At 37.7% G+C, this 16,474-nt stretch overlaps 2 protein-coding genes across 2 annotated transcripts in view; both read left to right on the top strand.

Moving 5' to 3' along the window:
* The window catches only part of LOC107832891 (homeobox protein goosecoid-like), a 4,943-nt gene extending 1,502 nt beyond the window's left edge, over window positions 1–3,441 (top strand). Inside the window, exon 3 of the mRNA XM_016671988.1 lies at window positions 3,307–3,441. Coding sequence (XP_016527474.1) covers window positions 3,307–3,441 — 135 coding nt within the window. The remainder of the gene's footprint in view (window positions 1–3,306) is intronic.
* Window positions 3,366–6,643, top strand: LOC103138766 (homeobox protein goosecoid). The gene is made up of 3 exons (XM_007553103.2): window positions 3,366–3,830; window positions 4,338–4,597; window positions 5,452–6,643. Exons 1-3 carry the CDS (start codon window positions 3,515–3,517, stop codon window positions 5,587–5,589), a joined length of 714 nt encoding a protein of 237 aa, XP_007553165.1. The 5' UTR covers window positions 3,366–3,514; the 3' UTR covers window positions 5,590–6,643.
* The last annotated feature ends 9,831 nt before the right edge of the window (window positions 6,644–16,474 follow it).

Here is a 16,474-nt window from a genome sequence, read left to right as displayed (position 1 = left end):
CATTTCTACCAGGGAAGAAAAGCTGACGATATTTTCATCCAAATCTTTGCAGCAGCATCTTCAATGAGCTGATGCTCTGAGGTTTTTGGCCTTTCTGGAAATTGCAATCCTGCAGCCCTTTGAGAGAGAAGACATTTGTGTTGAACATACAGCAGTACTTCCAACTAACCCTGTCAAATATGATCATTTGATTCAATATTTTCATTTACATACAATTTATTATCTCATTGGAAGAAAATAGCGTTACACAGTCATATGACATTGCTGAAAAGATGTTCAAAATCAATGGTTCTATTGCAAATTTCCTCAAAATTACAAAACAGATAGTGTCACAATTTAGGTAATCTGATTGCTCAAAACAAAGAAACAGTTCTTTCATTTGAACAATGTGTTGCTTCATGATGAACAGGTTGGAAAGAATGAAATTAATTTTATTAATAATAGAAAGAATTTTATTTGTGAAGAATTAGATGAGATCAAAAGGACTAAAAAGGAACTCAACAGAGCCTTAACTTTGTGTTCCTCTGGCTATTTTCTCTGATGGCTATATTATTGGTTTCTCTCCTTTAATTTTTTATTCAGCTCACTGGAACTAAATAAAACATTTAGAAATAACCTTCTCAAATTAGAAAATATAAGATTCCATGTTCAATTTATGTTTAAAGCTTTCTTGAGCAAAACCTAAAAGGTATTCTAAACTATAAGATTGAATGAAATTGATTATTTAAAGCAACATTTACATTTATTAGTTTGTATAAGCTTTGGGTTTACATGTCTTTGGAATTTTTATAGCGAAGATAATAAATAAAGAAAAGTTTTTTTTTTTAAATCAGCTGCAGAAAAGGATCATTTTCTGAACTTTGTTCCAGCTGTTGTTTCAAGATTGAAAAGAAACCATATTCTGGTATTTGTAGTCTTTGATGTGCGGAGCAGATATTAAATCTGTGGTGAAGTTAGCAGCCTCTTTGCGGTTTGGTTTTAGCGGCAGCAGCAGCAAAAGGTATTTTTATGGTGGGGAACAGATCAGAGTCTGAACACAGACCGATAGATTTAACAAAAAAAAAAGCCCAGAGACATGCAGGTGTGTGTGTGCGCGCGCGCGTGTGTGTGTGTGTGTGTGTGTGTGTGCGTAGGTGTGTGCGTGTGTGTGTGCGTGTGTATTAGAGATGGTAGATGGGATTAAAACAGATTAGTCCGCTTTATGTCTCCTTTCAAATACACACCTAGAACATATGAGGAGAAATCTATCTATCTATCTATCTATCTATCTATCTATCTATCTATCTATCTATCTATCTATCTATCTATCTATCTATCTATCTATCTATCTATCTATCTNCTATCTATCTATCTATCTATCTATCTATCTATCTATCTATCTATCTATCTATCTATCTATCTATCTATCTATCTATCTATCTATCTATCTATCTGGCTGTTCTGTGATGTTTCTATTCTGTTGCTTTTCATGTCAAACACACGTTTGGTTTTGCAGAAATCCTTTATTCTTCTCGCTACCTCTCTGCAGCAAAGTGTAAGAATAAATGCGAAAAAATAATAACAGCATGCAGACGACTGCAATCACAGAGTGACTGCATCACAGAAATAAAGGAAATATGTATATAAAAATTTTTTTTCTTCGTAGATTGTAGGGGAGGGAAAAAAAAAGAATACTTGAGCCTTTTTGAATGAAAACCATTTATTTATTCCGAAAATCTCTCGAATCAGCATAAAATTTGTTTTTGTGAAGCTGTGGAAATACAAACAGTTTAGAGTTTAAGCTCAGAGAGAAATGAAATGTTGTCCCGAAGCCAGAGAAGGTGTTCGCACCTCCTCCTGCAGATGAGCTCCAGTTGATGCAAACTGCGGTGAAATGAGTAATAAACAAAATCTGTTCAGTTGATAGTAAATATTGTTTTCCTTTCAGGGTCATTTTTCTGCAATATGCACATATGCAGAGGTAAATATGGTTTTAATCTCTCAGTCGCAAAAAAAAAAAAAAAAAAAAAAAAAAAAAAAAAAACCCGACGGCTTCATCACTCAGTATGAGGACGGGTCCAGTTAAAGACGGGCTGAACAAAACTTTACACTCAGTGAAAAAAATAAAAATAAAAATAAATAAAAAATAAAAATAGTTATAAAAAAATGTGCAAATTGATAATACTGAACCCTTTACCCCCCTCCATTGTAGTTGCAAATGTTTAGATTACATTTAACTTCTTGGTGAAGTGAAAAAGCATTCATGGCAATAAAATTATAATCTAAATATAAGTTTTTTTTTTTTTAAATCTCAGATCGAATGAAACATCCTACGCGGAGTAAATAATAAAAAAAAAGAAATATATCAAGTTTATTATGAGCTGCATGAATCAGAGTATGATTCCAGTTAATTTATACACATTTACTGGAATAAAACGGGGTAAACTCAACGAAGATGCGGCTCTTAAAGAAAATATTCCGATATGTTCAATTAGCCGTCTCCCTGGGTTAAAGTTTGTGAAATAAGTTTATTTATCATTTTAAATCACTTGGAAATTATCTCTGCATAACTGCACGTCTTCGTTAATCACACCTCGGATCTGAACAGCACATTTTCACCTCATCAGTTTATCCGAATGCCTGACGCGCGCATGTGTGAACTCCCCATTGAGTCTTAAATGCAATCAACAGCTTCCATTAAGGTCTGCAGCGGGAATCCGCGTTCCTGCACAGCCTCGGGGTCGTGTTGATTAGCTGCGTAAAGTCCCGATCTGTTCTCCTTTAGGGGCCTGAATGGAAGCGATAATGGGCCGTTATCTTATCCCGGTCAGGGAAGAGGGGGGGAGAGGAAACTGCTGCCAAGGGGGGAGACTGACTTATTCCCCACAGAGAGCAGAGCGGAGGCCGGATAATGAGAGGAATATCAGATTTAATACGCGGCAGTTTGCGTCTGACATGAAATCAGGTTCATTTTGGATCATATGCGCAAAAACAGATGAAGGCGCCGATTAAAATCTTGTTTCAGTGTGAAAAGCAGAGTCAATTCGGATTGTGAAGAGGTCTATGAAATAGCCTGCAAGCTGCAGTTTGACTCCGAATCTAAACATGTTTAATGATCCAAACTCCTGATGTTTGGCGGCCTGCACGCACTAACGCCGCTGTTCCCTCTGATGCTTCCGACGATGGGGAAATAATCGGATTACTCCACAGGAAGAGCCTCCGTGATCCGACAGCGCCTTTCCATTAGTCTGCAAACACTGCGGATTATCTTAATTCAATTAATTCTCAATACACAAACCCGCGGCCCTTCAACCCGGCCTGACGCAGCCTTTGCGCCGTGACGTCACGGCCTATAAGAGCAACCCCGCGCGCAGCAGTTCGCATCCTGAACGGGAGCTGGCTCTGCAGCGCGTGCAGAGGAGAGAAGAGCGCAGCCGCGTCACCATGTCGCCTTCAGCCTGAACTTTCTTTCCGCTTCCTCAGGAGTTTTGATTCCCAGTTTGATCCAGTTTTTCCTCCTCCGCGCAGCCGCGTGATGCCCGCCGGGATGTTTAGCATCGACAGCATCCTGTCCGGACGGCCGAGCTGTAAGGAGCCGCTGCTGCTGCACCGGAGCGGCCCCGTGGTGCTGCCCGCCGGCCTCACGGACACGATCTACACCGACTACAGCGGACTGTACTCGGCCGCCCGCGGACCGTCCCCGCCGGGGGTCCACGCTTTGAGCGGGGCAAGGATCGGATATAACGGCTACTACTATGGACAGCTGCAGGTCCAGGGGCCCGGAGGAGGTCCGCCTTGCTGCGGGGCCGTGCCCGGCCTCAGTCCGCAGCAGTGCCCCTGCTTCCCCGCAGGTAGGGTACCCCCCCTCCCCCTCCCACAGTTCTCAATTCACAGCTTAATAGAAATTAAATATGTTTCTCAAAAATGTAAATTACTATTTTCCTGTGACGCAAATAAGATAAATATGCATTTGTTGAATTGTTTTAGTTGTATTACTTTTAAAAATGATCGTTAAAAGCAAATCTGAACATCGTCTCTGACCTTTACAAATATGATAATATTTTCACAACTTTAGAAGTGTTTTAAGACAAGAAGATGTTAAATGCGCAAACATTCCGCTTTTTTGATTTCTTAAGCTAAAACTTCAAATTTCATCGGATTTCTGCTGTTCTGTTTTCGGTTGTTTGTGTTGTCCTCAGTGTTCTGTTAGATCAGGAAAAAAGTTTTTAAACTGCAGAAAAACTTAAAGATGAACAAAAATTAGACAAACATAGGCTATGCAAGTTATATAGCATATACATCTACGACATATCCTCATTTCTGCGCCTCAGACGCTTCAGTTTGTCCCCGTCTTACAGGCTACGACAGCCCGGCCTCGGTGCTCCTGTCCCCGGTTCCTCACCACATGATGTCCTACATGAACATGGGCAGCCTGTCGCGGACCGAGCTGCAGCTCCTCAACCAGCTGCACTGCCGCAGGAAGCGCAGGCATCGAACCATCTTCACCGACGAGCAGCTGGAGGCTCTTGAGGGCCTCTTCCAGGAGACCAAGTACCCGGACGTGGGGACGCGGGAGCAGCTGGCCCGGAAAGTTCACCTGCGGGAGGAGAAAGTCGAGGTGAGATACGTTTTCTTTTCTTTTTTAAATGTTGATTGAATTCAGGAAGACATTTATCTCTTTTCATGTATTATTATTATTATTATTATTAATTATTATTATTATTAATTATTATTATTATTTATTATTATTAAATAAACATTTTTAGTTTTAAAAATAAATTTAGTTGCAGAATTAGATAATATAAGAATACAGACTGTAAAAAGTACATGCATATCTACAGAAGTATATTAGCATGGTGGATATGTATATATGCAAATATAATAGTACCCTAGAGCGGAACGTAATAAAGGATTTTATTATTTATTATTTATCTCGCATTTATGTTTAATTAATGTGGATTATTATTATTATTATTATTATTATTATTATTCCTACTATTTTTTTTATTTAGTTTTTGCTTCATTCCAATGTATTTCTTTTCAAACTATTTGAATCACTGGTCCATTTATTTGATAATTCATTTTTACAAAATTATAACCTTTTGTTAAATATTAAATTCGGCGATTTGATTCAGTAATAAAGCTTTTCAGTTTATGCGCTGCTTTATGCGTATCTTTTCTTGTCTAAAATTTCTCTTGAAATTGAGACCCAGTGTGTTAACAATATTTACCGGTGGAAAGGAAAGTGTGAAAAAAAGCAAAGGCAATATAGATAGTATTAATTTAAAATAAATTAATTAATAAATAAAACGGGAACAAATAAGATTATTTAATCTCATTTTTTTAAGCGTTAATCTTAATCCCAAGAAAAGCAACACATTAAGGTCTGCATTTTTTGCCATCAAAATTGTTTATAAATCATAGTGGGAAGCCATCAGAGTTTTCTCACTTCTTGCCTCCTGTGTCCTGCAGGTGTGGTTCAAGAACCGGCGCGCCAAGTGGAGGCGGCAGAAGCGCTCCTCCTCCGAGGAGTCGGAGAACTCTCAGAAATGGAGCAAAAAAGCGGAGAAAACGGACGGGACTAAAAGCGAGGCGGACTCTGACAGCTGATGGAGACGGGGACGCGCGTGATGTGATGTTGCACAGGTGTACATATCGTTTTATTATTGTCTCTGTGACGCTTATTTATGTTTAATTTAAAACTCCTTTTATGTCGTAGCGCGCGCACTCACGGTGCACCAAGTGACCGGTTGTGAATGTTAATTGTGGGTGCACGTGCAGATTCGCTGCGCAAGCTCTCGTGTGTAATTAATTAGAAATAAAGTGACATCATTAAATGGCAGCGGAAGACGGCGCTCTGCGCGCACACCATGCGCGCTCACAGCGCTGAACTTCCGGCTGAAATTGTAGAAATCAGAAGTTTGAATTTGGATTTCACTGAAGGCAAAATGATAAATGATCCAATCTTAAAGCGGAACCTGTTTGGGTTTCTGACAAATTTCACTAAGCAAATCGCAATTACCAACATGTTGGAACAAGAATGTGTTTTTATCTCCAAACCAAAAAGATGTAAATTAAATTTACAGAAACAGCAGCAGAAAGGAAGCTCATCTGAAGCTGATTTGTGTTTCAGGGTGTAAAAACGTATTTTCTTTTATTTATCTGGTCTTGTAAATATGATTATTATAATGAATCTTATTTAATCTCTCAGTTAGAGTGTAAAATATCTTAATTTCTGTCATGAAAAAGATACAAAAATAAATTCCTGTACATCAGTTTTCAGAAATTCAAACTTGGTTTCAAGAAAATTATGAGTCAAATGTTGGTAAAAGATCATCTTTGTAACTAGATATGAATGTCTCATTGTATCTGTGAAAGATGTGAATAAATATAATTTTATGTAAATATGAAACTAAGTAGATAAATAAGAACCTCTGTGAGGTACAGATCAATCTGAAGGCAAAATGAGCTAAACTGGAATAGAATTTTTTTTTTCATTGTTTAGCAGCAGAAACAGAAACAAGACGCAGGTAAAAGCTCTAATACCCGATACAAAAACAACGTGTTTGCAGGTGGATATGTTTGTCAAACATCCAGCATTAAATCAAATATGAAAAAAAAAGAACTAAATTAAATCTGAATAAAAAATATAAGCGCAATTTAAGTCATTTTGTTGGTTATTTTTCCAGCAACGTCTGTTTTTTCTCATGCCTTTCTGTCATTTAATTTGAAATGCAACATTTTAAAGCAGCGGGTGTTTCGGTTGATATACAGAAAAAGATCTGCATATGGGAGTCCAGTGAGATACAAAATGCAGCCCTAAAAATAACCGCGCCCTGAAATTCACTTCAAAACCTGATAATTTATTGTTTTTGGTCTTTCTGACCAAAAGCATTGATTTGAACTCTCCTAAAGTAGATTTATCTCTGACTGCATTTTCTGGAGCTCCCTCCTAATATATGCAGAATATATTGAAGCTGCTGTATATTTTTTCCATCAGAACATTCTTCATTTTTTAGGTCTCTTTCTTCTTTCCATTACCAACGTTCCAGACTGCAAAAGTTCCTCCCAGCAGCAGAAAATCCAAATAATCCTGGACGAGGTGAGATTCTGCAGCAGAGTCTCTGAGGCTCGTAAACACAAGCATGATTGTGCTGAGGAATGAAGGGGAGGGGAGGGCTAAGCATTAAAATATTCTTCCACTTTTTCCAGAGATTTTTATTCCAAAGACAAGTGAAGTCCTGCAAAAATTCCCCTTTGATTTTACAAGGATTAAACCGAAAACTGGGATTTGTTTCGGCTCGGCTGAGTTTTCCCACATTTATCCGAGGAATTCCAAACAAACAGCGGCAGCAGCATGCAAGCACATGTGGGGAAGGTTTTGTGTTGAGATTTGGATGAACGGCTTCTTCCTCCGTCACTGAGCTGGAAAACGAGCCGCCGCTGCAACAGATGCAACATCTGAACCAAATAGAAGGAGGAAAGGATTTTAATCTGCTCAAACTTAGAGGTTTATTTGATTTAATTGCAGGAAAATGACAACATTTTTTGGCTTTCCGCTTACTTCCCTTACAACTTAAATGCATCCCTCAACATACAAACTAGTGAAAATCAGTTAGAGTTAGATGTTTTAAAAATCATTCTTGTAAAATAAAAAATAAAAAATCTCCCAGATTCCACATGTTTGATGTGGTTTGAAAAAGAAGAAGAGAAAAATAAAAATGAGCAAAAATGTAAATAAGACTCACTGAGGATTTTCATCAAGGCAAAGTCAACGTTTTGAAACAGATTCAATTCACTTAAGATTGCATAATTACAGAGAGATGTTAGACTCTCTGAAAAACTAAATGATACCAAATTTACAACAAAAATCACCATGTATGTTTCAAAAGATTAGTAATCAGAAACTCCCCCATCCAGAAGAGCTGGATGTTTTTCTCTGAAGGATGGAGGAAGAAAGTTTCACAGAAATGATCCAGAGACACAAAACCTCATCCTGGGAGTTAAGATCAGGTTTGTTTTAGTGAACAGAGAACGTCTATAGACGACCAGATGGTCAGCAGTGCCGAGGGAAACTTAATGTTGTGAAGGGGAACACGTTGGTCGGCAGATGAAGGAAAACGTCTCCAATATGAAGGTCGGAGACAGAGAAAGGGGAGCTGATGAGTCAAAGATGTGCAGCTGTTCAAATCTGATGGAGTTTGATCCTCTTTTTTTGGCAGCTTTTTTCAGATCTGAACCGGATTTAAACACGTAGTGGCTTCGTCTGACTTGATCTCATCATTCTGAAACAGATCTACTGACTGAGCTTCGGCCATCATGGCCGCCGTCCTCCTCTCTGCTGTAGCTATAGCAGCAGCAGCCTGAAACCTGCCGCTGATTTTTCACACGGTGTAAAGGAGAACCAGCATAAGAACCTGCTTAACATCTTAGTGGTCCTCACAACAAGTAAATGCTTAAAATCAGCACCTTTGTTTAAAAATCGCACAGCAGCATTAAAGATCTCAGTGCAGTTTTTGTTGCTTTTCTCGGATCGTCTCTCCTGCAGCTTTTAGAAGTAAAAATCAGATTAATCCATCCTGCTGCTTCTAACTAAAAGATCTGAAGCTCTACATTTGAAACTGTTTAAACAACTAAAAGGTGTAAATGTTATTTGATATTTTCACACTGAATATCATATTACCCTTTAGGATAATTGAAAAAAAAAAATCCCTTAGTTTAGACATGTGCCCTCAGCTTGATGTGTTGGTCAGAAACATTAACAAATATGTTTAGTTTTAAGGCTCTTGAGTTGTTTGCATTCTGAAGATCAGTTTTTCAGATCGCAGCATAATTCCATTTTAAAATAATTTGTTTTATGATAGAATTGAAAGCTATGATTGACCATATTTATGTTGACATTTAACCTGATAAGTGGAGTTTAATCACAAAGGTTGGTGAATTAATTTAAAACTAAAACGCAGCCATTTTACTGTTTGAGCTTGTTTTGTTTTAATTAATTTGTACGTGCACCGGCTGTAGATGTTAGACACTTTTAAGACTCTGTTGAAAATTATATTTGTAACTTTTAAAATGGGGGAAAAAAGGATTGTAGTGTTAGTTGCTTTAGACCAGAACATTTTTCCAGTGCCTTTTTTTTTGTTCCAGTGTCTAAATATTATTTGACAGGTGGCTGAAGTTCTCTGCCATGTCGAAGGAAAGTTTTGTAATTGTGACGGTTATTTAACTTTAAATGCTTCATGGAACTGGAATGTTTTCACTGTCAAGAACTTAACTTTTATTTGTGTCATTTATTACTGTTATAATTCTGGTCTATTTTAGGATGTTATTTTTCAAGTGTTATGCTGCAGAGGCAGAAAATTACTGATTTTATCATCTTATCTGACTGCTTGTTGGTGGCCTTTTCAGATATTAAACATAAGGCAGTTGCCCAGGTCAGAAAAGGGAGTGATGCGCCTTATCTGTAGTTGGTACCCAGAACAGGTTTTCTATTATTCTTCTGGATGTGCAGTCCACAGGGAGCTGCATCCCCATGTGTTCAGCGTTCGACCTCTACTCTCTGTTGAGAAGAGGAAAAACAGCTTATGTGCTTTTTGCGGATTTGCGCTGAGTTTTATCCCAGCCGAGAGTCTAATTTAGTTAAACCGAAATGTTTGGACGACGTCTGCAGGAGGGGCTTACACTGGGAAACATTCATGCCAGAATCACCGATGCAGTTTGGAAGGAGTTTTGGTTTAACAGTATCTAAATGGGAGCTTATTTTAGTTTTATGTTTTGATCAGACTTTTGAATCCATTCATTGTAAGCATTTCTATCATATTAATTTACCTTATAATTTATTAAAAACTTTATATTTTGTTGGGGGTAGGATTGTACAGCATGTCTGAATTTATTCTAGGTTTTCTATAATCCAGATAAATGCTCAGATTTATGTTTTTTGCGTTCATTCAGCTATTTTTTAACAAGTTGTGCTGATAGTTAAAACATTTTTTTAGGGATTACGAAGGACTCCAGTGTGTAGTTTCCACCATAAATAAGGCTGTGCTTGGCTGAGATCTAGAGAGAACCTAGAAGTTAAGAAAGGTATTTGAAGCCATTACAGGAGAGTCCAAGATCATCAATTCAGACTGCTGGGTGTGAATACAAATAATACGGATGTCTTAAGACTCAAAATGACTTCTCAGATGAAAGGGAAATCTCTAGAATGTTAAATAACACCCCAGTAATGAGTAACTGGAACTGGAAATGAACTGGAAGCTACTGCAATCCCAGTGTACACTTTAGAAAGAGTCAAGGAAGCTGGTGGTAGCATTATGCTGTGAGCTGATTGGTTGCTTGTGGTCACTAAAGTGGATGCAATAATAAGAGAAGAGAGTCTGAGTTGATCTTTAACCAACAGCTAGATGACTGAAAGTTGGACACAGCTGGATATTCCAGGAGAATAAAGAAACACATTTAAATTTATTTAATATCTGATACAAGATGCTAAAATTAAGTTTCTAGAATGACATTCCCAAAGCCTTGACCCTCTGTTGCTTTTGTCTCTGCTCAATGGTGGGAAGCAAACCGATTTAATGAACCGATTTAATGACCAAGATTGTCTCGATTTCAAATACCTTGTGGTGCATATTTAACAGATCAGTGTCTGGTTGGTGAACCAGACACACTGGTTCATTATGCCGCAGATAATGAGCTGCGTTTTTGTTTCATGCTAACAGCAGAAACCCGATTCTGTTTGATGAATCTAAGTGCAGTCTTAAAGAGAAAAGTTTAAAATTTTAAAACAAATTGAACGTCCTTTAATAACCTTAAAGAAAAGTACATTTATGAAATAAATTAGGATTGATGCCAGACATCCTCACAACGCCACTTTAATCATAAAGTGTTTTTGCTGAGTCATTTAAAAGAAGTTTTTAAATGATCTGGGTCACGCAGGTAATTCCATTACAAACAGGTGAGGAGCAAAGATGGATTTCATGAAGGTTACTATGACAACCAAGATGTTGCTATGAAAGGTAATTTGATTAAATCATGGCTTATTTATTTTGATTCATACTTCCATTTGCCTCCTAAGACAGACCTGGGGATAAATTCTTGTCCATCTTGAGAAACTCCAGATATTTTAATTTATTTGGTAGTTTTAATGCACATTCATTAACATTTCTGTAAATGCACCAGAATTAGCCAAAAACTGTTTTTCAGCCTGGACAATGCTCAAATTGTCTTTCTTAACAAAAAAGAAGACTATATAATCAGGGTTAATATGGCTTAACTACACAAATGTTGTCAATAAAACAAAATGTGAGCAATACAAATAATAAATACACAGCAAAGAAACTAAAACACGATTATCATAAAAGTATAAGAAATTAAAACTAAATTGTCAAAGAAGAAAAATGACATTAGTGTCATTGCAGTGGTTGAAATTGAGCATACAGTATTTGCAATAGAAAGGTGGAGTTTTACCATCAGGAGCCATGATGAACTCCAGCTGAAAAAGTCCAGCAGCTGGAAGGCTGGATAACTTCAACGCGGTCATAAAGAAAGGAAGAAAAACGATGTTTAATTTGTAGACGTTTTCATTCACACAGCAGTTTTCATGTGCAAAGCAAAACAGACGCAAGTTCCATTAAAAACATGCAATTACAGACTATGAATAAAGGTGCAAATATCAAGAACAGACCTCCTCATATTCTGTGCCCTAAGTATTAAAATTTACTGTATATGATCAAGTTTGAGCTAATTTTGCTGGGAGTAATGGGCAAAAATTTCAGTCTGTATTTCTCTTCAAAACTGTTGAACAAAATCACCAACAGACTTGCAGCTGGAGCTGCAGAATATAAACTCAGGGGGATAAATACAAGTAAACAGCATATAAAAGCCTTCACATTTTTTTTTAAAAGACTGAAAGTCATGCATCATTCTTTTATGATTGTAAAGGGATTGTAATTCCCTTTACAATCATGATTCCTTCACAAAATATTAATCTGAGCCAACATCTCACTGTTTTAACGTTTCTCCTGATTTCTTTATATAAAGGAATGGCTGTATAACACATGCAGTGAATACGGTTCCTTCTGTCCTTTATTTGCTCTAAAGTTTACATATTCATGTTTACTGTCTAAACACTCCAAACTCCTTGTCTTTGCTCATGATCTTGGACTATGAAGTCGATTCGGATAGTTTCACTTTTCTTCTTATTGTCTCTGACCAAAGCTGGTGAGACTGAAGCATTTGCAGTTAGTTGGGTAAAGAAGTGAGAAACATATTAAGAAACAGTTCATTTGTGTAACTGGAAGTTTGTCCGGACATACGTGTGAGCGCATCAAATTCTCTAAACTCAGATTTGTAACATTTTAGAGGAACTTCCTGCAGGGGAGACTGATGGGTTTGATTTTGTTACCCCCAAAACATCTGGAGCAAACTGAAATCAAAGATATGAAACTTTTTCTCTGTAAGGAAGTTTCAACAAGATGAAGAGCAAAAGTTCCTTAGGAAATCCAGCGTTGGGTCATGATGGCCAGCGTTCTGGTTTATGTTAAATCTGGAATCATTGATAATCTGGAATATATATATACATATATATATTTGCTTGATTCAAAGTTTCTTTTTGAGTCTGTGCTCTCACTTCAGGCCAGGCACTGCAATGCAAAATATTTTTTTGGTAGATTTTGTACAATATCCACAATGTATGATGAATAAATTAAATGTGGATGCAAATTATATCAATGCTGAAGTTTCCACGTAACATCTTGAACAAAAATCAGGAAGTATTGTTGGGTAAGCTACACAAACACGCACGCCGCACAATCCTCTGTTTTCTGAATTAAATTTTGACAGGTGAATCTGCGGAGCTTTTTCTTTTCATTCACAGCTTGCAGACTGTAAACACTCGAAAACCTCTGAGGATTCGCCTCGACTCTGTGGGTTTCAGTTGATTGGCCTTTTACACCCACACAGATCGCTTCTACCGCCACTCCACGTTTCATTGCCATTCATCCTGTTCCCATTTATACGTTATTGTGTTGGTGCTTTCATAAGAGCTACAATTAAAGGCCAATCAGCTTTGTAAACTTTTACTGCAATTGAATTTGCTCCAGAAATGCAATTTCTATAACATCCGCCATGACATCCTGCACCAGCTCCTTTTTTAATGCTTCACATGCAGACAGACACTCAGCCGAGTTCAAGGGGAGATTGTTGCATTGGTTAACCAGAAACTAAAACCATAAACTCTGTTGAAGTCGACCAGAACAACACAGAGAAACAGAAATCTTGATGTGAGGAGACAGAAGTGTTAAACAAAAACACAGGAAACTGGTACAATATCTTCGGGCTTTGGGGTCTGCAACGTTGTGACAGTCGGAATGCTTTTTACCCCAAAGAGGGCACAAAATGTGAAAGTTTATAAACATTTCCTGTTGGTACATTCTTGCCTGGCAAAACTCAATCAACTCCTATAAGGAGCTCAGAGGAGACAAAAAGGGGAAATACTTTTTTTTTAACCTGATCAGAAATGTTTTCTCCTTGTTAGAGTCCAAAGCTTTGCAGAAGAAAAAACAAAAAACTAACATCAAGTGAATTCCAGAAAATACATGTGTTTAGATCCAGAGTGAAAAGAAGTTCAAAGACAAAAATAACTTAACTGTACCAAGAAAGCAACCAGAAGGTTCCGGGAAAGTACCTTGCAAATTCCAGGAAATTGCCGCTAAATTCTAGAAGATACAAAAAAAAGTTAACTTTAATCTCATCTAAAGCAAGTAATCAGTTAGTTTCAGGAAGATAGGCTAAATTATTAGGAAATATAAGCCTTCATTGCCATTAAACACCAAAATGTAAGCTTTAAATTTTAAGAAGGTAAATATGAATTCAAGAAATTACACTTTAAATTTTAGCAAAAAATAATTCATGAAAGTAACCTTTAAGTTAGAAGACAGTAATCTGTAGGTGAGTTGTGAGAAAGTTACCTGCATGGCAAAGTATAATTTAAGTTTCGGGGAAAATAAAGCAATTTATTAACAAGTATGTTCCATAAGGTGTCTAAAATTTACTTAAGCTATTAGGAAAATAAACCTTAGGGGACGTGAAAGTAACGTGATTTATGAGACACTAGCAGTAAGTAGCCTCTAGTGTCTGAGAAATTATTTTGGAAAAGAGTATAGGAAAAAAGAAAAAAAAAAACTGTAAGCTTCAGGAGAGCAACCCTTAAGTTACAGTGGGAATCTTGACGTTACAGGAAGGAAACCTGCATGTTGTGGATCAGAAATGGTAAAAATGTGGGGAAAATTTGTTTTCCCAAAAGCTCTAAGAAAGAAATCATCATATAACTTACAGGAAAACACTGAGCAATTCAAGGAAATTATCTTTGAAATTCAGAGAAAATATTCTATAAATATTTGGAATTTAATATGTAAGCCACATGAAAATTCTCATCGACTCTTGAGAAAAACCTGCAAGTTCTGAGAAAGCATTCTGTGAACTACAAAAAGTAACGTTTAAGTTCCAGAAGGCACAAAACATTCAGCTTTAATTTCTAGAATATCCTAGAAATTCCAAGAAAGTAACCTGTAGGTTTCAGCAACCAGTAACCCATAGCCAGAAATATTTAAGTGTCAGCATGATACATTTTTGACCTGCAAGTTTGTAGAAGGCAACCTGTGAGAAAGAAACCGGCACGTTGTGGGAAAATCTCCCATAATTTCTAGGAATGTGACCAAGACGTTATTGCCACTTATCTGGATGCAGACATTCTCCTGCCGTCATCTGAAATAATGCTGAGGACTAAATGATTAGTTCAAGTCCCTATGAAACTACAAACATGCTCTAAAATCTAATCAATAATTGAGGCATGGTTCTCTGTGTGAACGATTTTCTCCAGCTCGCCCTCTGCTGGCCATTCGTGCAGAAAAAGCCGGGCGTCTGCAGCAGCAGCAGCTTCGGAACCACAGTGAGAGCTCGGTCTCTGAGATCTGGACCCAACACAAACCATTAAAAAAACACGTCCCTAATAATTCCTCATATGATTTATTAAGTGCTTGGCTGCAAAGCTAGCAGCCGCACTCATCAATCTTTTGCTCCAGCGGCAGTAATTTTCTATTTCACAAATTTAATGCGGCTCTTTTTTTTTTTTTTTTTAAACCATTATTTCTTTGACCTTTTCATACACAGTTCCCAGCACTTGGAAAAACAGAGGTGGAGTCCAAGAAAAATTAGGTACTGAGTTAACTTTCAGAGCAGATAAATCTCGACTCCTTGTGGCTATGTCCTGAAAAGAAAGAAAGAAAAAAAAACTGGATTCTTGTTTCTGTCTTACGTAAGCTCATCTGATGATGCAGACGCCTGATTAACTTCCTTCTTTTCCAGCACATTCCTGCACATGTCGGAGAGGGTTTGGGGTCTGCAGAACTTTAGCCGTCGAGGATTTGGCGGCTGAGCTGACAGCTCCTGGGTGGATTCCCTGCTCTAAAGATAGACAGGGGTGTTGGCTGGCCTGTGGTCCGCAGGCCGAAACAGCTCAGAGAAGGGCCTCCCTCATCATGGCCGCCTCAGCCACTCACAAAGCAGGGAAAAGACAAATAACGCATATTTCCACATAATGTAAACTTCCCTCTGTGTTATTACCATACTTCAGCGGCGTGATGGCGGTTTGCAGTTTGTTTTTGTTGCGTCCGTGACTGTCTTCCTGGCCCCAGGATCTTTCCAAAGAGCCGAATCCTGGGGCCACTTTGGGGCTGGAAGGAACCTCTGAAGCACATAAAAGCATGTCCAAACACGGAGCGGAGGAGCGCCAACATGTGGCGGCTGCCTGTCAGCTCAGCTCAGACTTCACATCCACACACATTTATTGGATTAACTGTTTTTTTTTTTCCTCTCTCTCTCTCTCTCCCCCTGTTTAAACAGGAGCCGATTCAAGCTGGCTCCATCAAAGTGCTCAGAAGACTTTTATATCGGAAATATCCCAGGAATTTTGGAATATTGCACAATGAGAAAATGCTTGTTTTTCTTCTTTGTTTCACCACTAATTGACCCAGAAGAGTAGATATTATCTGCTAATTAGCATAAATCTGACTTATTTGATTGGGTATGAAGTATTGTCTTCTGTTTTCATTTAGGTCATCCCAATAAATTTGAAATAAAATCTACAAAAAGATAAACAATGCATTAGATGTTATAAATTAATATATTCGCAATGATGGAAAAAGAAATATTTAAGTTTACAGACACTTTACTTCATTCCAAAAATATTTTACACCGCTTTTCCAAATTACTATCCCAGGTGTAGCAGATATTCAGCTGAAAACTCAAACTAATCGTTCTAGTGTTTAAATCTCACCTCAAAACGACAATGAAACGACAATGAAGTTTGAGATATTGTTGTCAAAAAGGCCAAAAAGTAAGAGTACTGATATTTTACAGTGACAATTCTTTCATTCAGTGGTAAACAAAAGTAAGTAAATAACTCTGTAGCTCTGCTACTGTGGTCTGTTTTTCATTC

Source organism: Poecilia formosa, unplaced genomic scaffold, assembly GCF_000485575.1.
Source record: "Poecilia formosa unplaced genomic scaffold, Poecilia_formosa-5.1.2 Scaffold54, whole genome shotgun sequence".
Classification (NCBI taxonomy): Eukaryota; Metazoa; Chordata; class Actinopteri; order Cyprinodontiformes; family Poeciliidae; genus Poecilia; species Poecilia formosa.
The sequence above is the reverse complement of the archived record's forward strand: the minus strand, read 5'-3'. Positions and strand labels throughout refer to the sequence as shown.

Coding starts and splice junctions, on each gene's coding strand:
- LOC103138766 (XM_007553103.2), top strand. CDS start 3,515: ATGCCCGCCGGGATGTTTAGCATCGACAGCATCCTGTCCGGACGGCCG. Junction 3,831..4,337: donor GTGCCCCTGCTTCCCCGCAG/GTAGGGTACCCC, acceptor CCCGTCTTACAG/GCTACGACAGCCCGGCCTCG. Junction 4,598..5,451: donor TGCGGGAGGAGAAAGTCGAG/GTGAGATACGTT, acceptor TGTGTCCTGCAG/GTGTGGTTCAAGAACCGGCG.